The sequence below is a fragment of the Topomyia yanbarensis genome, chromosome 3 (genome assembly GCF_030247195.1).
Source record: "Topomyia yanbarensis strain Yona2022 chromosome 3, ASM3024719v1, whole genome shotgun sequence".
Taxonomy (NCBI): Eukaryota; Metazoa; Arthropoda; class Insecta; order Diptera; family Culicidae; genus Topomyia; species Topomyia yanbarensis.
Window position 1 is genome coordinate 387233645 of NC_080672.1, and position 23589 is coordinate 387257233.

At 38.7% G+C, this 23589-nt stretch overlaps 1 protein-coding gene across 3 annotated transcripts in view; it reads left to right on the top strand.

The window, feature by feature from the left end:
* Window positions 1-23589, top strand: part of LOC131693784 (uncharacterized) — an 80728-nt gene that overhangs the window by 47401 nt on the left and 9738 nt on the right. For all 3 annotated transcript variants that reach the window (XM_058981913.1, XM_058981914.1, XM_058981915.1), the window contains 4 exons: window positions 15300-16939; window positions 22390-22637; window positions 22696-22890; window positions 22955-23315. In XM_058981913.1, coding sequence (XP_058837896.1) covers window positions 15300-16939; window positions 22390-22637; window positions 22696-22890; window positions 22955-23315 — 2444 coding nt within the window. The remainder of the gene's footprint in view (window positions 1-15299; window positions 16940-22389; window positions 22638-22695; window positions 22891-22954; window positions 23316-23589) is intronic.

The window sequence follows — 23589 nt, forward strand, 5'->3', positions numbered from 1 at the left end:
TACCATTCGACTCAGTTCGTCGAGATCGTAAAATATATGTATGTGTGTGTATGTGTGTATGTATGTATGGATGTATGTATGTGGCAAACAATCTCACCGATTGTTTGCCACTTACATAACCCGTGGTATTCCTAGTAAATATTGCATGCGCACCGGGCCTGCCAGGCCCGGCTTGCGTTTTTGCAAAAAAAAAATCAAACATAGCTGCGCATCACTCCATAGATGAAAATTTCACAATTCTTTATTTTTGTTAATGATTTCAAAGCTACTTATCAAAATTTCTATGCCCAAGCTTATACTGCATACACATTTTTTTGTAACTAAAAAATTGTAACGTGCCGGGCCTCTGAGACCCGGTTGCTTTTTTGAGGGTTAATTCACTGTCGTCCTTCGTATGGTGAAAGTTGACCAAAAAACAAGCGAAAATTAATAAAAACCTTATTCTGCTTCAAGAGGTAGCGGTTCATATTCTTCTTTGAAAATATGTATTTTGCTGCTTCAAACAACTTTGCAGATAACCATACAAATTTAATAAATCTACATAAAAAGGTATTAGAAAAACGCATTTTTAGGGTTATATCACAAATAACGTTACATGTATCGTTACTATTTAGAGCTAGTTCTTGATTGTGTTTCCTACAACTTTGCTGAAGACAGCAAGTTCAACTTTTAGGTGATAAACTCTAATCTATATTGTTAAGAAAACGCCTTTTCAACTTATTTAATTTTGATTGTGGAAACGGCGTTCTGAAACACTGTGTAGTGGACTCGTTTGATTAGGCAGCTTCTGTGCTATTCTTTCTGTAGTGTGTTACTTTTTAACTTTTAACTAAATTGCTTATGAAATTTGCATTTCAACTTCGTGTCATCCGAATCCAATACTAACTTAGTGCCAGGACTAAGCTAGCACTAGATTGACGTTGGTTGCTGCAAAAAAATGGAGACCCTACATGTAGTCCTGAGCAGACTCCTAGTGAAATCCTGGCATTAAATTGGTGTCGGTTTCCGATGAGACGAAGCCATAAGGTAAATGCAGTAACTAACTTAGCTATAAGTTTTGTGACCCTCACCTTTTTTTGGTTTTAACCATATATTTTTCTTGATGGAGAAAAACACCTTGAACTAATTTGATCACGTAGCGTTTTCTATGCGCGCGGATCCCTTGAACCTGGGTAACGCATTCTCATCGCACGAACTCCTGTTGTTCTTTAACTTTTACTGGTTTTCGATACAAACGTACCTCGCAGTAGTCATCGGAATATCGGTTCTTTGTTATTGATTTCACTTATGCTATGTCGGCCGGATGCTTTGTATTGCGATTGTTACGGGTAGAGATACGTACGTTGCGTACTTATTTTTTGACATCTTCAAAATTGTTTAATATTGCGATTGAAATTGAAAATCATGGTGAGCTCTCATGTGGAGCTTGCTTAATTCTTAATTCTGATTCCTGCTTAATTCTTGCTCACAAGTTTGTTTTTTCCCAGCGGGACTGATTCAAAGTATTAATTCATATACTGCATCGATTGGTTTCACAGTATTCATACGTATGTATGTTTGTAATATCCCGAGCAAATACTCATGGGTTTAAACACCACATAGCTCCTTGAAAAGACCTTAAATATGGTCCGTGACAAAATTCACAACCATCAAGATACCATAAAATGGTCTCAATAACCCATAAATACACTAACATGTGGTATTTTATATGGGATCTACCGGACCATGGTGATGGTATTTTCATAGTTTGAACCCATTTTAAACACCCATGTCAAACCCCATGACCATGGGGGTATTATGGGCTTTTCGTTTGCTCGGGATCCGCACTCTACCGCCATGTCCGAATGAGATATCAGAAGACCTTTATCATCCATCACTGGCAAAATTCTCCACCTCTAAAATCTCTACCTGCATACCTTCAATGAATTCGTTGCGAAAATTCAAATATGATGTGTCATTGTTCCGATTGATAATTTAGTTAGCATAATTTATCTTATTTCGCCAATTGTAGAGATAAACGCACCTTAGGTTCCACAGCTATATTATACCAGAATACTCGGTTAAAGCTCATCTCAAACTTAATTGCCTGCCCTGACCATACAAGAAAATTATGAACAAACCGGATTGACACTAAACGACTCGGTAAGCTTCGCCTAGAGTCTATCATCAAGGCCACGTGTCCATTTTAGGTGTCATCGGCTCAGCATCTACGATGTAATATTGAAGTGGCAATCAATCTCACGATTGTATTTTGAAAATTTATCTCAGTGAATCTGTTTTGCATATTGATAAGATTAGTGAGCAAATTTCTTTAGAAATATGCGTACTGGTCCTCCGGCAGTTGAGTAATTTTCCATTGAAATTAAAAAAACTATTTAAAAAAACTATTTAAAAAATTGTTCCTGGGAAAAATCAATGGAGCAAATAAGCAAGCACAACAATGTTCAGTTAACACACCGACACTCGCACAGTTAGAGAGTAGTATATCAGCATTCGACTATCCGCCGATCTAGCGTCTGGAGTCAATGCTTATAATAAAGTATCAGACTCATTACCACCGCAGTTGGACACGATCCGGTTTTTATGTTCCAACCTAGCCACCCCAGCTCTTCTTATTATTTCTATTAATTGCCTATAGAAACACGCAGCTCGTTTTAACCCTTTATAGGCCCTACTATCAGCAGCAACGGATTAAGGTTTTGCTTAGAACCTCAATGTTATAAATACCGTAGCTTCTCAAATAAACAGACCGAATAAAAAAATCTCAATGTTACCAAAAGGGGGCTCGATAAACAATTAGAATTATTTAAATGATATTTAGACCGGCACAAAAAATCACCTTTTAAAATGGTCTTCACAAGCAAAATTGTAGTTCCATTTGTAGTTTTAGGTTCGGATGAGTTTTCAAGTTTTTGTTTATAAATATATGCAAAGTTGTTAAAATCGTTGACATTGCTGTAAGTGGCAAATTAATCCGAGATACTTAAGATGTATTATGACGAAAATTAACTTTACACCTTTTTGTTGTGCACGCTTAGAATAGGAAGCTTTAGAAATCGTTGTTGAACTTCGAATTAAAAAAAAACTGTCGGGCAAACTTATTCAATTTTTAATTAGATTTTGTCAAAATAAATGTTGCAGCAACCCTTACATGTTTAATCGCCAACATCTTCAGATTTTCTGAAACCTGTACCAAAATCACAGGATATATTCGAATTTTACTGCCTAACAATGGATGCTAGAGAGATAATCAATAATCGATGGAAGTGCGAGGAAGGTTGTCGCGGGCTCGGAAAAAACGAAACAACCAGAAGAAAATAACAAGCGAAGGATGGATGGATGTTGATCTGCAACCCATCTGAAGAAAAACCACATTCGGATCACTCTCGTAGCACATGGGGGCTAATATCATTTGATCCGAGATATGTTTACGGGGAGAGTCTGGCCGATGCGGTGTCTGTAGAAGTAATGCAAACATGTAATCAAAACTATCAGTGGCCAATACGATACAAGCACTACTAGAGTGTTGCAGAGAAACATACACACCAATAAATATGCGTGTACGTGTGCGGAGCAATAGCATCAAAGCTGAACTTGCTGGTATGGAATGGAATTGTGAATAATTAAGTAATAGTAACACCTCCACTCTGGGAGCAGTCAACATTTGAGCCATATAGGACTGCTTGTGTTTACGGATCTGGTTGGGACTCTTGATAATAACAGTAGTTAAGAAATTTTTTTCTAAACATGCATAGTACGAGTTGAAGCACCCTTAATAGTTCTTAAACATGAAGAACGTGTTCAGAGGTTCTGTTTAACGAACATACTATTAATTTATAAACAAATATTTATACCGGCAATACTATATGCAGTGCCAATTTAGGTAAGTTGTTGGAAGAAAACGCTTCAAAGAATTCAGAACAAAATTCTAAAAATGATTTTGAAGCGCTCTCCCTGGTTTAGCACAAACGAATTGCATAGACTCGCAAACATAGAAACATTAGAAATTATGACGAATAGTATTATAAGCAATTCCCGGCAAATTCCACCAATTGCAAAGATTAGCTCTCTTTATAGTTTAAAAGTTAGTTTATAAGATAAATTCAGCTCCTTATTCACATGACAAGTAGGTTTAAAACTTTCTACTGCAAAAATTACTTAACCGTGAAGGCATATTATATTTTAATAGTAATTAACCGAATCATTTAAACAATAGGGATGAAAAGTCAACACTTGTGGCTGAACACCCAACATCTCGAATTAGAAAGGAAAGCAAACAGAACAATATATTCAATTAGAAAATAAAATATAATAAAAAAGAGCGTGTTCTATGCTATATTTCTCCTAAGTGAAGAAAAAATTTGTAAAAACTATTTTTTCTCCATTAAAGAGAAAGATGTTTAAAACCATCTTTGTGCGTTAAAAGCACAAAATCTATAAATTAATTATGGAATTTGCGTTTCGACTTCGTCTCATCAGAATCCGACACTAACTTGCACACCTAGAAAAATCGTGTAAATTTACGTCTCCTGACCCTGACATATACGAGCATCAAAAATAACTTAGGTTTACGTTTGATTTTAATTTTACATGACGTTGAATTTCGTAAACCACGTAATTTTACTTTACATATAGCGTTTGTTCTGAATGTTGATAAGTGTAATTTCAGGTGAATGCGCATGTAACGCATATGTTTCATGTAAAATTAAACGGAACACGGTTATGTTTCCTCATCTCGTGAATTACGGTTTGTTAAATTGTGTCATGGTTAAAATTACGTCGACGATAAAATTTATATTTTTGGTGTGCAGTGACAGGATTAAGTTAGTTTTGAGCAAAAGGGCGTGCTCCCAAACTTTCAAAGAAAACGCAAACGAAAAAAATTAATTTTTTTTAAATTTTGAGTTATCGCGAGTATCTAAAAAAGATATCTCGTCACTATCAGTAAAAAAGTGTATAAAGTAGAAAGGGTTGTTCCGACCAAACGATTGTAATCAATTGCTTCGTGTTAGTAATACACGTGCATGGTGTCAGGCAAAGCTTATACATGTCATTGCGATTATCATCGTTGTCACAATAGTTGTAGCGTCACTCGTTAAAAAACGCAACGGAATATGCAAACAATCATAGGCTTATAGAAACGCATTAGTATACGCGAAATTACAAACGTGCTAGCATACGTGACAGACAAACGTCCATAAAAGAACACATGGAATAACTTACAAACGCTTCAGCGTTTCGCGATAATACAAACCCAGTCGCAAACACTCCCACGTAATCATAAAAAGATCTCAGCAATTTTTTCAACGTGTTAGCACTTATTTATAAACGCGATCTCAGGCGCCAACATACAAACGCCTGTTCTCGCGCGATCATGAATAGTACTCGCCTGGGAGCTCCCACTCTAAAATACGAGATTTATATATACTAGACAACAAGTCTCAAGGCATCTTAGTTGGAGAGTCCAGTGAGATGGGGAACTCGTTTTCTTCCTTCATTAGAACCGTATACTCAAAATTGACCATTAAATATTTTAAACACACCGTTATACATACAAACGAATTCAAACACGCTAATTTATATACCAAGCGATCGAACACATTAACATACAGACATTTGTGCCCTTCGCAATAGTTCAAATTTGGTCGCGCAATTCGTGCATTCGACTCGATTTATTCGGGAAGATCGGATTGAATAAATTACCAAGCATGTAAAAATTCTAACAGAATGCAATTGTCGTTAATGGTAAATAAGTATCATTTGCTGGCATATAGATGATTTCAAGTAGTTTGATTGCATGTGTTCTTTTATGCTATTTCTGGTACTCATGTGTACCACAAATAAAATCGATCAATGTTTATTTAATTTATTTCCTTTTTTTTCTTTATTCGGCATGTTATATTCCAAATGCTGTAGTCCTTTGCGATCATCCACGCAGCCTATATCCGCGATCTTGCAAACATGATAACATCCTGATAATAAGGTGAACGTCTCAGCACTTATAAAGTTTCGAATGAGGTCTCAAGCGTGTATCTACAAACTCTCGCGCTCACACGATCATAAATTGGCCACTTCCAAAAGTCTCTATTCTCGGTACCAGTAGTCTAGGTCCATGCTTTCAATTAGACCAGTTACAAAAAAAGAAATCTCTCATATCCATGTTCCACGGCGCACAGTGATCACCTTCCATACAAAAGTCGGACAAAATCTCAAAACTGGCCCGAATTTGGTGAAAACTTCACATTTAGGTAATTTTGTGACGCTGAATTCATATTTGATGTTTATTTTTTGTTTTTTATTACTTCAAAATTTTGGCACATAGGGTGGTTCGAAAATTCAACATTTACTAATATAAAGTGGTATAGTCCACTTCATTTTCAAAAAATTTGGTATGGTGAATTTTTTAGCAGAATACACATTTTTTCAATTGTTGATAATGATAAGTCACATATATAAATTATATTACGAATCCTGGGTAATCAAAGGCTACCATGCGTATCCTTCAGACATATCATGAAAAATCACCTTTTTTCATACCTCGGGGCAGAAAGGGGCAACACAAGATATTCATTTTCGGAAAGTACACTAATTTTCAAGTATCAGGAACAACAAGCGATCTTTCCAAACTGTTTCAAAAAAAAAAGTACAGCCACTTTGATCATTATAATTTTAATTTATTGCGCGATTTATTATTTGTTCTCCATGTCTGAGCGGGAAGAAAGGCTTGTATCGACTAGATCGAATAGCAACTATAAGTCCAGCGAATAACCTTTCAAATGAAACCAGTTCGACCCTAATCGGAAGCTTAACTAGAAAGATATACTCATTTGAATAACTTAGGTTTGGAAACAGTTTTTCTCAGAATTCATCTTCTATTTCAGCTTTGAAGTTCTGTAAAAAATCTAACTTTCGTCCTCAGGACTTAATATTTTGAGAAGACTCCATTCAAATGTTAGAAAACAGAGAAAAATGTTAAATCACGAAAAATCTAAAATAAAATTTTGAGGTTTTGTCCGACTAGGCGACACTGTGCGGCGACCAAGGTTTTCATATTCACAGATTTTTCTGTAAATTCACAACTTTTTTCACAATTTTAGATCACAGATTCTTTGTTACAGATGACAGATTTTTGACATTTTAGTAATTTCATAAATTTTCAAATTTTTAAAAATATTGTGATTTTTTACAGATTTTTTGGAAATTTTCACTGATTTTCATAGATTTTTTTTACTGTTTTAGACATCAAAGATGCTAAAGATTTTTTTAACCGAAGCACAGATTGCAATGTGGCATACCTGATGGCGACATGACTGGGAACTGTAGTGATATTTGGTATTTCACTCCCTGTCAGAATGTGAAACGTACGCCGAAAACTAAATATCAGAATGACGGTCCGCATGACCTCCCAAGAACACACTTGAATGTGTGAATGGCCACACGGTTACAAAGTCGAATTTATGCAAGCGAAGTCACATACACGCTAGCACACGTGACAAACACGTCAACATATGAACGCTTAAGCCCTTCGCGATCATCCACGCACACCAATGCCCGCGTTCGCGCAAGCTTGATAACACCCTAGCAATAAGGTGAACGTTTTAGCACTTTTGAAATTTAAAACGTTAACCTACAAACATCCGTGTTCGCGCGATTATGAACGTCCGGAAATCATTACCCTTCGTCCTGCCAACTTAGCCTCATACATTCAGTTGGTCCAATCAAAAAATAAAGCTCATATCGACTAGACCACACCTTCCGTGGCGACATGACCGGGAACTCTAGTGTTATGGGAGAATTCATTTTCTTCTATCATATGAACCGTACTCCGAAAATGAAGCACCAGCTTCACGGTCCGCGCGCGATCATCCAAGAACACACGTGAATATGCGAAAGGTACACGGTTATATAATAGAATTTATACACGTGAAGTTACGTACACGTTAGCACACGCGACTAAACACGTTAACGTACAAACGCTCAAGCCCCTCGCGATAATACACGTGATCGCGAAGTCTGTACGCCCGAACATATCTGAACCGTACAATGAATATCATATTCAGAATCACGGCTCGCTGCAGTTGGCCTTAAGCAGTGTTTTCCCGTCTCGTCTGGAATTGTAGTGTGTGATTTTGACGGGGAGCCGTGCTGAGACCCTAGCTCTACATCTCAAGTAGAACAACACTCGAAAAAAAATCTCTTGAACTTTTATTATATAATGCGTTAGCTAAACGGAACTGTGGGTCTTTTGTATATGTTTCCATGATGTAAACAACAAAAATGAAAAAACTTTAATGGTTGTTCAACAGATCGCGTGCAAGCGACTAACGATAGCAAGTGGATACTTGTTTACTAGGCTGGGAAATATTTTTCTTGACCAATAGCGTCTTGGTTGTCGTTCATTTCTATCTTGTACACTTCCGTGTCATTATCGTGGTTACTGCCATGTTCATGTTCGCAAACATTTGATATCATTCTTGTTTCATAACCTTGCGGGTCACGAGTTTGGACTTCTTCAATGATGATACGGGCTATTAATTTTGAGATACTTGACGCAGCTTTTGTCGTCAATATTACCTGAACAGCAGCCACAAATTTGACAATTGTTTGTGGTTTAGGTGGAGACAATGGATATTCAAAGATGTAATGTATGTAGTGATACTATCGCGTTATGTGTGGTACGTGCAGTGTCAGGTAGGAGGTAGTGCGTCGGTCCACCTAGATTCTCACCACAAAAACACCATTTGAAACACGAGGAATTACTTCCTAGATTTATAATGATTTCCATTTCTTCCAAATGTGATACGAATCTTTTAATGAGCCCGGTGCAAATAAGTGGTATCACTGCTTGAAGCCGGGCATTGATTTTCTCGTCGTCCATATATATATATGAGGATCTTAATTATAGCGGTGTCCCAGAAACCACAGGCTACAAGTTATTATGCTAAATGACTGATTTCGCCAGGGCTAATTTGCTGAACACTATTAGCAATGAATGTCTGACATGGTAGAACTCGATAAAGGTGACTTCCGTCAGCATAACCTCCATTTTCACCTTCAGAAAATGTTTCACATTACGAATGCCTTATACCTCTTATGCGAAAAGGCCGGAAGTTTAGAACCTTCGTATTCGACTGGAGCACCACTTCTTGTTTCGACTCACTCATCTCGATAGATAACAACAGCAAGAATGAAAGTAACAATTTCTTTTGTCCTTCCGACGAGTCACATAATATGAAAGAAACTGCTTTTGTCACACTCAGCATACTGAGTAGGCATCGTGATTTGGTGTCTTTGGTAATTCTTAATAGCAATCTTCCTCAACATTCTCTCATTAATTTCTTCAAACCAAACAAGATATGAATTTTTGAAGAGTTACCGAAAAACATGTTTTTTTCTTAAATTTAGTTTTGAAAAATCTCGAGGGGGAGGCTTTAACCCCCTAGCCCCCCTCTGGCTACGTGCCTGAGTAAAGTTGAAAATGCTTTCAACTTGGAATTCATCACTAAGGGAGAAATATAAAAATATTTGAATGTTGTAATAGATTCAATTGAAGAATTTTCACTGGTTCTAACCTAGAGAACGTTACTATGAATCTCCTATCCTTTTTACCTTTTCGCCATCATAAAGCTAGAGTCAATGACCGAAAATTACAATTAATTTCTATTCTTCAAACATTCTTTTACACAACAGTATACAATAAAATACATAGACTTTTAACCGACAACTATGAAATGATAAATGTACGTGTTAGGTTTATTCATCGCAGATCAAGACCTCTTAACAAAACTATAACCGGACCATAACAATAATAACAAATGTTGTGATAACTTCCATTCGTGGAACGCATGTTCAAAACAGATCCACTTCAGTAGCGAATCAGCCTAGCATCAGCAACAGCTAGAAATGTGGGTGTGTTCGGCGTATCTGGTTCATATATTTACTCAATGGAGAAGCAAGCATCCAATGTTCCCCTATCACTGCTTTATCGTATGGGAAAATAGGGTGAGTTGACACTCAATAGGCAATGAAGCATCTGTCTTCACAAATGAATTAAGGAATAACATCAGAATTTTTGTAGTTTATTAGTTTTTAGTTTGGAATGTTCAATTGTATTGCCCAAAAATCTGAGATTATATTACACTGTTAAGTCTTTTTTGAATAAAATTTTAAAAAAATATGTTTACTTATAAAATAAGCTATCCCATCCTTCCCTATTGCAGTTACAAAAAAAGAAATCTCTCATATCCATGTTCCACGGCGCACAGTGATCACCTTCCATACAAAAGTCGGACAAAATCTCAAAACTGGCCCGAATTTGGTGAAAACTTCACATTTAGGTAATTTTGTGACGCTGAATTCATATTTGATGTTTATTTTTTGTTTTTTATTACTTCAAAATTTTGGCACATAGGGTGGTTCGAAAATTCAACATTTACTAATATAAAGTGGTATAGTCCACTTCATTTTCAAAAAATTTGGTATGGTGAATTTTTTAGCAGAATACACATTTTTTCAATTGTTGATAATGATAAGTCACATATATAAATTATATTACGAATCCTGGGTAATCAAAGGCTACCATGCGTATCCTTCAGACATATCATGAAAAATCACCTTTTTTCATACCTCGGGGCAGAAAGGGGCAACACAAGATATTCATTTTCGGAAAGTACACTAATTTTCAAGTATCAGGAACAACAAGCGATCTTTCCAAACTGTTTCAAAAAAAAAAGTACAGCCACTTTGATCATTATAATTTTAATTTATTGCGCGATTTATTATTTGTTCTCCATGTCTGAGCGGGAAGAAAGGCTTGTATCGACTAGATCGAATAGCAACTATAAGTCCAGCGAATAACCTTTCAAATGAAACCAGTTCGACCCTAATCGGAAGCTTAACTAGAAAGATATACTCATTTGAATAACTTAGGTTTGGAAACAGTTTTTCTCAGAATTCATCTTCTATTTCAGCTTTGAAGTTCTGTAAAAAATCTAACTTTCGTCCTCAGGACTTAATATTTTGAGAAGACTCCATTCAAATGTTAGAAAACAGAGAAAAATGTTAAATCACGAAAAATCTAAAATAAAATTTTGAGGTTTTGTCCGACTAGGCGACACTGTGCGGCGACCAAGGTTTTCATATTCACAGATTTTTCTGTAAATTCACAACTTTTTTCACAATTTTAGATCACAGATTCTTTGTTACAGATGACAGATTTTTGACATTTTAGTAATTTCATAAATTTTCAAATTTTTAAAAATATTGTGATTTTTTACAGATTTTTTGGAAATTTTCACTGATTTTCATAGATTTTTTTTACTGTTTTAGACATCAAAGATGCTAAAGATTTTTTTAACCGAAGCACAGATTGCAATGTGGCATACCTGATGGCGACATGACTGGGAACTGTAGTGATATTTGGTATTTCACTCCCTGTCAGAATGTGAAACGTACGCCGAAAACTAAATATCAGAATGACGGTCCGCATGACCTCCCAAGAACACACTTGAATGTGTGAATGGCCACACGGTTACAAAGTCGAATTTATGCAAGCGAAGTCACATACACGCTAGCACACGTGACAAACACGTCAACATATGAACGCTTAAGCCCTTCGCGATCATCCACGCACACCAATGCCCGCGTTCGCGCAAGCTTGATAACACCCTAGCAATAAGGTGAACGTTTTAGCACTTTTGAAATTTAAAACGTTAACCTACAAACATCCGTGTTCGCGCGATTATGAACGTCCGGAAATCATTACCCTTCGTCCTGCCAACTTAGCCTCATACATTCAGTTGGTCCAATCAAAAAATAAAGCTCATATCGACTAGACCACACCTTCCGTGGCGACATGACCGGGAACTCTAGTGTTATGGGAGAATTCATTTTCTTCTATCATATGAACCGTACTCCGAAAATGAAGCACCAGCTTCACGGTCCGCGCGCGATCATCCAAGAACACACGTGAATATGCGAAAGGTACACGGTTATATAATAGAATTTATACACGTGAAGTTACGTACACGTTAGCACACGCGACTAAACACGTTAACGTACAAACGCTCAAGCCCCTCGCGATAATACACGTGATCGCGAAGTCTGTACGCCCGAACATATCTGAACCGTACAATGAATATCATATTCAGAATCACGGCTCGCTGCAGTTGGCCTTAAGCAGTGTTTTCCCGTCTCGTCTGGAATTGTAGTGTGTGATTTTGACGGGGAGCCGTGCTGAGACCCTAGCTCTACATCTCAAGTAGAACAACACTCGAAAAAAAATCTCTTGAACTTTTATTATATAATGCGTTAGCTAAACGGAACTGTGGGTCTTTTGTATATGTTTCCATGATGTAAACAACAAAAATGAAAAAACTTTAATGGTTGTTCAACAGATCGCGTGCAAGCGACTAACGATAGCAAGTGGATACTTGTTTACTAGGCTGGGAAATATTTTTCTTGACCAATAGCGTCTTGGTTGTCGTTCATTTCTATCTTGTACACTTCCGTGTCATTATCGTGGTTACTGCCATGTTCATGTTCGCAAACATTTGATATCATTCTTGTTTCATAACCTTGCGGGTCACGAGTTTGGACTTCTTCAATGATGATACGGGCTATTAATTTTGAGATACTTGACGCAGCTTTTGTCGTCAATATTACCTGAACAGCAGCCACAAATTTGACAATTGTTTGTGGTTTAGGTGGAGACAATGGATATTCAAAGATGTAATGTATGTAGTGATACTATCGCGTTATGTGTGGTACGTGCAGTGTCAGGTAGGAGGTAGTGCGTCGGTCCACCTAGATTCTCACCACAAAAACACCATTTGAAACACGAGGAATTACTTCCTAGATTTATAATGATTTCCATTTCTTCCAAATGTGATACGAATCTTTTAATGAGCCCGGTGCAAATAAGTGGTATCACTGCTTGAAGCCGGGCATTGATTTTCTCGTCGTCCATATATATATATGAGGATCTTAATTATAGCGGTGTCCCAGAAACCACAGGCTACAAGTTATTATGCTAAATGACTGATTTCGCCAGGGCTAATTTGCTGAACACTATTAGCAATGAATGTCTGACATGGTAGAACTCGATAAAGGTGACTTCCGTCAGCATAACCTCCATTTTCACCTTCAGAAAATGTTTCACATTACGAATGCCTTATACCTCTTATGCGAAAAGGCCGGAAGTTTAGAACCTTCGTATTCGACTGGAGCACCACTTCTTGTTTCGACTCACTCATCTCGATAGATAACAACAGCAAGAATGAAAGTAACAATTTCTTTTGTCCTTCCGACGAGTCACATAATATGAAAGAAACTGCTTTTGTCACACTCAGCATACTGAGTAGGCATCGTGATTTGGTGTCTTTGGTAATTCTTAATAGCAATCTTCCTCAACATTCTCTCATTAATTTCTTCAAACCAAACAAGATATGAATTTTTGAAGAGTTACCGAAAAACATGTTTTTTTCTTAAATTTAGTTTTGAAAAATCTCGAGGGGGAGGCTTTAACCCCCTAGCCCCCCTCTGGCTACGTGCCTGAGTAAAGTTGAAAATGCTTTCAACTTGGAATTCATCACTAAGGGAGAAATATAAAAATATTTGAATGTTGTAATAGATTCAATTGAAGAATTTTCACTGGTTCTAACCTAGAGAACGTTACTATGAATCTCCTATCCTTTTTACCTTTTCGCCATCATAAAGCTAGAGTCAATGACCGAAAATTACAATTAATTTCTATTCTTCAAACATTCTTTTACACAACAGTATACAATAAAATACATAGACTTTTAACCGACAACTATGAAATGATAAATGTACGTGTTAGGTTTATTCATCGCAGATCAAGACCTCTTAACAAAACTATAACCGGACCATAACAATAATAACAAATGTTGTGATAACTTCCATTCGTGGAACGCATGTTCAAAACAGATCCACTTCAGTAGCGAATCAGCCTAGCATCAGCAACAGCTAGAAATGTGGGTGTGTTCGGCGTATCTGGTTCATATATTTACTCAATGGAGAAGCAAGCATCCAATGTTCCCCTATCACTGCTTTATCGTATGGGAAAATAGGGTGAGTTGACACTCAATAGGCAATGAAGCATCTGTCTTCACAAATGAATTAAGGAATAACATCAGAATTTTTGTAGTTTATTAGTTTTTAGTTTGGAATGTTCAATTGTATTGCCCAAAAATCTGAGATTATATTACACTGTTAAGTCTTTTTTGAATAAAATTTTAAAAAAATATGTTTACTTATAAAATAAGCTATCCCATCCTTCCCTATTGCCCGGTATCGATATTGGCCTGAAAGAGCAGTAGCTCTTTATTGTAATACAACGCGCTCAATCCCGGCATAGCATTGCTTTCGAATGCCTTCTGCGTTGTTTGTAAGCGATGGCGCCCGTAGATTGCACTATACATACTGATGCCACTAGGTTACACGTCGGCCATGCTTATCTGTTCTTCTAATCTGATCCGATCGACCTAATAAATTCTATGTATGTTTAAAGGCGGGTGTGTGTAGTTTTAAATGTCTGTTTACAATTTCTGCTTCTTTCGCTTCCAATTCTCTGCTCATCGAGCTTGATCGAATTATGCAGGCGCTTTAAAAAAAGTGTTGTATGGGATTTTATATTGTTTTATTAGGTTGATGGATTAACTGTTAATGTTGCGTGAACGGTTTTGTGTTCTAGATTTCGCCGCTTTTCGATTTCTATATTGATTTATAAGCACTATGGTACAAAATATAAGGCATTAAACCCTTTCTCATCCTATTCTTATTACCCATCAATTTCCAGAAAATGTTTAGAGTAGTGTTTGTCATCTTCGTTCAAATGTGAGGGAGAATATTGGGGTGCTCGATTAAAGTTTTCGTTCTAACATATTTTAAAACATTCTGGCCGCCTTAGTTATTAGCTATACTATTTCGCAGGCAAAGAAATATATTTCCATTTATACGTATTTCATCGGTTGTAGTATGAAGAGTATATAACGAAATAGTTTAGCATCTGCTATAATAGGGTCAGAATAGGCTCTACACCCTACACTCACTAAAAAGTTTATCCGTTGAACGTGTTTTTTCCGTATTGTCAATATCCCTAAAAATAGCTAGATATATCGCACCGTATCATAACTGAATCATTATGACAAGGGTGCCACTTGAATCTTAATACTACCTTTGTTAATAGTACCACCCAAACTCAACAGTTTAGTCATAAACAAGCGCTTTACAGTACACCAGGAAACTAACGTTCACATTTTTCTCTCTCATACTTTCAGGTCTCAAAAAATTTCTCTCCCAGTATCCAGCGCTGTTCGAGATCAACGGCGATTTTGTGCACATCAACAGCTACACATCGAGCAGCGTGGATGACTCGTCGATTCCGGGCAAACGAGACTACATCCAGGAGGCAAAAGACTACTTCAAACACAAACTGCTGCAGTACGGCAAAGGTACTGAGGTACCGATTCGCAGCTTACTGGGTCACCGCAGTCAGGCGTCGCCGCAGGTGCGGCACATATCCGGTCAGCACATCCGAGAGTTCACAGAATTCCTGCTCAAACACCCGGACACGTTTCACGTAGTGGACGGTGAGAATGTCATACTGGTCGGGTGCGAAAATGAGGAAGATGTTCCGGCCTCCGAGCGGCTGCATCTTCCGAACTCATTCATCGACACACAGGCCACCCAGCAGCTACTGGACTCATTTGCTCAAGTGATAGAAGTTAAGGGTCCTATCATAGTCGATCAGCTCTTCCACATGGTTACCTCAAACTTCCCCCAGGAACAGTGGTTCCATATGTTCAAGAATCCAAGCGACTTGAAAACGTTTCTGAAGCTATTCTCAGATTGCTTCCACATCCAATCCAATCTAGTCACGCTATTGCAGAAGCCAAAGCTGTCCGATTCTCACATTCGGCAAGCTCAGGACAAGCTGAATCTTTCCAATAGCACCTTTGGTCCCGGAAGCACTGGTACCGGTAGTGGCGGAAGTGCCATTGGCAGTACCAACGGTAGTGGTAGCACAAGCAGGACAGCCTCACCGAAAAATATGATAGGGGATTTTAAACTTAACGAACCGGTATCGGTCGGAATCGGACCCAACAATCCGGCCAATGTACTGAATAATATCAAAAACGAACCCACCAGTGGCTTCGATAGTTTGCTAATCAATAACGATTTTAAAATGGAAAATCTGTGCTCCAGAAACTGCCCCTCGTTAGCCAATGCACCCTATTCGAAGAGCCAGCAGCAGTATACGACTGTGAAACAAGAACCCAATCCCGCTAATGCCACAGAGAAAGCAAACCTCATTAACAACAATCCGGCTGTGAATCCGAAGCATCAAACCTTGAAACAGCGTATTAATAGTTTGGTGATAAAAACGCTAGCCGAAAACCTAGAAAAAGATAAGCAATCAATGTCTGCCATTCAGCAAACTCATCACAGTATTGCGGTCGGCCCCGGCGGCGGTGGTCAAGGGAACAACAATACTTCCCCTCATCCCGTTTCGCCAACACCCACCAGTCCGGTTCATTCGAACAACTACTTCATTGGGGATACGTGGAAAATCAAAGTTCTACACAACACCCGGGTAATCTCGACCGTTAAGGATTCCCTGTTCGTCACTCAAGCCATCATGAAATCAGCCTACGAGGATCAGGCGGTGATATCGTTCGACTGCGAAGGTATCAACCTTGGTGTTCGGGGGCAGATCACCATTATCCAGCTGGGGACGACCCGGGGAGAGGCGTTCATTTTTGACGTTGCCACCTGCCCGGACATGGTCGCGCACGGGGGCATCAAGGAGATTCTGGAGGCGGACAAAGTTATCAAGGTGATACACGATTGTCGGAACGATTCGGTCAATCTGTACAACCAGTTCCAGATTATGCTGCGGAATGTGTTTGATACGCAGGTTTGTAATTGAATAATCCTATGGAAGTAAGTTAGAGTAAATGGTTGCTAATATGATACTATGTATATGGATGTTAGCTACTGATCGCTTGCTATATGGTCACGTGAAATAATCGCAATATATATATAGCAATAAAATAGTCAGTACATCCTCCGTCTTGGTAGGGTCAGGCTTTTTTCAGGTTTCAGTTTAGACCTGTAGAAAACCACTGCTTGATCGTACTGACCGTAGAGAGTTATGGTAGCTGCCACAAATCCATCGATTTGTGTTAGCTTCAAGCTGCTTCAAGTTTATCGTGCCTGTCGTAAATTCATCTACAGCTTATTGGGTAGGTCTCTGAAGTGAACCTTCCCAATCTGAAGTAATTCGTCGCGGTGACCTTCTGATTGGGGCGTTTGAACTTCAGCAGCATCTGTTGAAGATTTTGAGTTGTTTTTCCCATCCTGATCGAAAGCATTTGATGAAATTTCTACTTCCGATTTTGGTTGATCCCCTGAAGTGGATAGATCCAAAAAATAATGCATGACCAGGTTTTAGATATGTAAATTTACCTTGTTACCTATGGCTAAGTAGAATCCTACACTGTATCCTCTTGGGATGTCTCCACAGCGTGGTTTGTACTTCCAGTGTCTCCAGCTGATATTGCTTCCTAATGATGGATAAATCAATAAATGAACCAACAATCTTCTGTTCTTGTCCGATTCCCCACCTTTGCAAAAACTTTTTGCTTTTCTACAACCGCAGGGAATTTTACACAGCTTTCGAGCTTTGGTACCTATTACGTTTCTCCTTTTTGATTTCGGGTTGGAATGTAATTATTCAACTTGCAACATGACTTTAATTCGTTTTTTTTTGTTTCTATTGTGTTTATTTGACACGGATCAATGATTAAGCTTAGCTGAGCCGTGGGTCGCTTATATATTTACATACAACATATAAAAATTGACTATCCGAATCTTATGCAAGCTACTTACTGTTGCACGTGGAGATCCTTTTTCAACTCTGGGAAATATTTGTTGCGTCGCCTGCTGCAGCTGGGGGATTAGGCTTCCTTCTATTGCATTGTCGTACACGTCCGCGTTGTCACCGCTACCATTGTCATGATTCTTGCGTGCGGATGTTTCTGTCTATTTCTTGACTTATTTATCGAAGTTGATTGCAGTTGATGGATATTTCAAAGCAACTTCTTCAGCCCAAGGTTTTCCGCAGTGTAACAACTTTTTACATAACTTTCAGATATTAACAAGATCTGAGTAGGTGCACAGTGTTGTCTGATTGCGGGTAATGCCTTCAAGTATACCTGAAATGATCAGATAGAAAGACATAGTTTACCAATCGCATTCTCTCCACACAAACTATTCGCAGAAATTTGATGTGGGTGAATGGAGCACAGTGAGCCTAGTTATGTACATTTGGAGGAACATCAGATGTTGCTTCAAACTGTTGTCAACCCATATTCGGCAATTTTCACGCCGCCACCCGCGTTACTTGGTAAGGCCAAGCTGTTGTCGAAGGGGGCCAATTACGATTGTCTGAAGTAATTCTTGATGGTCACATCATTAGCGTTTCCGCATTAGAATCGGCAGACAGCCTTTCTTGACTATAAGATTTGGGAACATGTATAAAGTGATATATAATGTCTTTTTCGCTTCACATAGTTGATATTCGCGCCAGTAAGCTTCTTGAGTGTCTTATATTGAGTTGTTTTTCCCATCCTGTTCCGAAGAAAATTAAGGATTCGATGAAAGAGATATCTTCAATGAGTGGGTCGACCGACGGCGTCTAAATGACGGAAAAGATAAGCAGCGGTAAGCGAGTTTTACAAGAGGGAATGAGATACTTACTTACTACCACTGAAATGAAATCTGTAAGTAGCACTAACACACGTCTAATTCCAGGAACTGTACGGGATGGCACTGCTTCTGTGGCCTTCGACTGGCGTGGTCCATTCTCATTGGTTCGAAAGTCTTCTTGGTTTGTTGGTAGATGTGCGCTCCTACTTGCAAGTGGATAGATCAATTCGACTCGTACTGAGGTCTCGTTTTTGTGATTATTTAAATCGACCAAGCACACCAGCTCCTAGAAAGGCAGAGTAGCCTTTTCGGGTCGATGTAATCTGTTCGAGTCGAACCAGATGGACATGCGATTCGAAAAAACTTTATGGGGAATCACGTATAAATATTTCTTTATGGGCAGAGATTTTTTTGTGAAACTTTGAAATTCCTTCACACGTCCAGTTAGTTAGAATAATGATAATGGAAAAAATGATGATTTGCCTGATCCATATCCTAATAATCACCAATATTGACAAGATCAGGGACAATCGAATTCTGAATGTGAAATAGCATAGTTGTAGGAGAAAGTATCCGCGAGTAAGCACTAACACTGCTAGTATTTTTATCGCATCCATTACTAGTCGATTGATCCGCTTCGGACCTAGTAGACAAAAAGAGATTAGGAAGAGACAGAAGCGAATTCAATGCGAAATTCTCCACTATGACGTAAACTCCAACGCAATGGTAGGATATGACTTTTCATAGAATTGGACAGACTAGATGACACATTACAAGCTCTCTGCAACAAACTTGTACCCAATAGTTGATATGTGTGTATAAATGTAAGTTCGTATGTGTGAATGTATGCCTGTGTGTATGGATGTGTGTAGGAGCAATGTATCCCTGAGCAATATGGAAGGACAGCTTCTGATCCGTTAATACGCTCATAGGAAGCCGGGTGCGCGGTCATAGGTGTGAACATAAAGCACTGCACAGGCTGACAAGTGCAACGGTGAGACGGTAGGTGTACAGTTAATGCACATAGGTTGCACAAAAAGGTTGTTGAGACAGTTCGATTGAACACTGATAAATAACAATAACAATATATACATAAATTTGATTCTAACGTTGTAATGTTCGTCGAAATGCTGCATGTTGTTATGCCTAATGAAGCTGTTGTCTGTTTTGTATGCTACCAGAGCTGCACGGCACAGATGGTGGAACTGTACATATATGGTAGGCTTCCATAAGGTTAAATTCCAAATAAATAATAAAAACTAAATCAATTTAGCGCATGCACTGCGTATGGAAACTCTTGCGGTTGGCATCATCTAACACCCTCTGAAGATCAGTCAGTCTGCTTTCCTGATAATCGCTTTCGTCCATACTGTCATCACTACCCGAAGATTAATTTGGCCTACTTTAGTATACTTCTTTAATTTATTGATAATGGCCGTGAAGCCTTCCTCCTTGCTGTCTGCATCTATTTAACGATACCGGTTGTTGCTACAAAAGTATTGCGTGTAGTCATTGATGATTCAATGTTCCTTGATGGTTCAAACGTTGTTGCTGGTTTTCCATTCTTGCTAGGTTTACATAGTATGCAGATTGTTCAAAGCATTTACATGTTGATTGTCGTGTATGCAAATAGTGGTCTGTACCTAGGGAGTTCCATATTCCAGAGTCGCGAAGAAAGGATTGGTGCTTTTTAGCTGCAGTCTCAGTATCTGAACATCGTTAGCAATGTCGGAGAAGAATTCCCTCCATAAGTCCACGTTAAACAGGTTACCATATGGCGACATGAATATGCGGATTGCTCGATCAGGTGTATCCGGTAGTAAATCGTGTATACGTACCTCAACTACATCATTCTCTTGATAGATGGGAATCTTGACCTGCGTTATTATATTCAACCAAGAGCTTCGTGTTGTTCTTGAATTCTGTTACATTGTTTCAAATCTATATTCCCTACATGTTGGAACTGAATAAGTCGAACTGCGTAACTTGCAATATACATTTTCTTTTTAACCAAGCGCTCCACCCCTCGTCAATGTATACTCTAAAAAACGCTTTAAAGTTAACTCATTGTTGTACTCTAACTAGGACATCGTGAAGTGCACAAAGTATTCAATGCCCACAATGTGTATAACGGGACTTTGTATAGAGTTTTCTATAGCTCAGTGCGTACGAACTAAAAACGACGGGTAACTGTTCATTGTTCAACTTTGTCTCCGTTGATCCGTTCCGTGACCTGTGTAGTGGGAGTAGGCAGTCTTCCCATATGCACATCGCACACAATGTTCGCTCTGGTTCTGTGCACATATTAAACCTACACTTCGTGTACGAACTTAAACACGCTATTTCGTACCTAAACACGTGCACATGTTCACCTGCACAACCGAACCCCATGTACGTACACGGTGTGCATACACGTAGCTTCGAGGCACTAGTTTTCTCTTTCTCATTCTCATCATCACTAGCATTGACTATTTTTTCCTTGCGCAAATTGTTCTCGTGTACGCACTCGGCATGTGTACACGGATGTTTGAAGTAGAGTTTGTACATCGTTCACTTGAGTTCGGTGTACATCGAGACGAAGCATATTTGAGGTTGAACGCGTGCACGAAATGTTGTATACAATTATGTTCAGCCTTTTCAAAACTCCAAAAGAAGAACATCAGCCAATTAATTGGATTATCACGATACGAATTAAGGAAAATAATTGGCGGAAAACAAAAAATCGCAGCCACTTTTTCAAAAGCTCCATTTCGTTTGGTTAATTGGTTTTCTACCAACTATTTTGCATAATTCGAATCGCGATAATACAATGAATCGTCTGATATTCGAAACACAAAAAAAGCAAAACTTAATTTAAGTTAGGTCTTGTGCCTTTAACGCACAAAGCGGTTTAGTCCAATTTTTCCCTTTTGGGAATTTATTGCATACTACCAGGCGTTTGGTTCTTCAACTAAAAGACAAGAGTTCGTCTTCGCTTTCTCGTCAGCAAACCAGAGCTATATTTGTTTCCCGGGACATCATTCGGGACATGTGGCTTTAGGCGTGCACATATGTCGTGTGAACTGTTTGAAATTTTTTGTGTCTAACAAATGCTAATTTGGGTACTAGTTTTAGATACATCGTCTAACTAGACACCCAGATGGTGCTAGTTACTGACGAGATGAATTCGAAACACAAAAAAAGCTAAACCTAATTTGATATTCTTCTTCTAGAGTTTTGAAAATGTTTCATATGGGTAAACCGGTGTCAGAGCCGAACACAATTTCTCCTACGCAGACTACCAAGCGTTCGACTCTTACACATGCTCAAAAAAGGTTTTTTGAACCTTAACACGAATTTGTTTAAGGTCAACCACAAAAACATTCACCCACAAGGCTACTTTCTTCTTCTATGCTTCATTCATTTTCAATTCGCAGCAGCCTTTAACATTTTCTCTGAACAAAGTGAGAAGCTAGAGTTGACAAAAAACAACAGTTATATCACTGAACTTCATTGAGTCTGGAACAATTTTGAAGCTGATTATGCTCTCACTTGCCAAGAAATAGGTGTAGATAAATAATTATGTCTATCTAATTAACAATATAAATTGGGACCAAGGGCTTTCAGTCATTTATACATTTAAATACAAATACTAATGCCCGCTGCCTTCTTCCACAGTCTGCCCATGCTGTACTCCAGTTCCAAGACCAGGGCAAACAGGTCTACAAGGTCAAGAACGTTTCCCTCAACACTCTGTGCGAGATGTACAATGCCACCGTTAATCCGATGAAGGATCAGCTCAAGAACGTATATCGCCGGGATCAAAAGTACTGGGCCCGGAGGCCACTCACCCGAGACATGCTCCTCTACGCTGCCGGAGATGTGCTCATATTGATCAACGAACAGCTGTACCTCAATATGGCATCGTGAGTATTGAGTTTACCTTGTATTTTTGACGTATGCTAATCAAACGTTGCTTGACAGATCTATTAAACCTGAATACCGGGAACTACTCTCGGAACTGTCTACTGAGCAGATTTTAATGTTAATCCGCCCAGTTGACGTCAAAATGCGTAAAAAGCAGCGCAAGGTTCGCTCGGAAATCCAGGATCTGAAAGTCAAACTTAAAGGTGCCAGCAAAAATGTTGTACTGAGCAATCGAGAAATACGATTGCTTAGGTAGGTTCCTAAATACCTAATTACCTATTTGCAACCATTTCTAAATACTTTCTGATCATTTCAGGTACATGGATTTAACCGAGGACGAAAAAGAGAAACTTAGAGTCTCCTACAAAGTGGCCAAGAAGCTGGATAAGCTTGAAAACTTCGACCGGGATCGTGGCGACGCGAGCGATTCCGACGACGAATGCGATGGGGCGGAGCAGGAATATCAAAGTCTGGACAGTATTCCATCGGACAATTCACTGCCCGGAACGGGCGGGGGACCAGGAACGTTTTCCCCCAAAAGCTCAGAACCGCCTAGTTTGACGGAATCGATGCAACTGATGGACGAAATTCTATCGAACACGACCATGGATCGGATGGCCAAGATTGACAAGCTGGAAGCAATTCTTTCCGCTGCGACACTGCTGCCGAATGATCAGGTGAGTTTGATATGTTTGTTTGAGAATTGGAGACTGGATCGGTTTGGTTGCTAGTTTGTGTTCCTTAGGTAGATTATTTCATTTTTTTGGTGGTGGTGCTTCGCTTTGTTGGTTGTTTTATCTTGGATCTATTCTGCGCTAGAGAGATTCGAATCTAAGGCGTCTCTCTGCAATTTTTTGCTGTAAACGGCGAATATAAGTAGTTCATTTCTGTTTGAGTTACGCGTTAGAACCTTGTTTTTTCTGCTCTCATTTGCTGCTCTAAATGATGTAT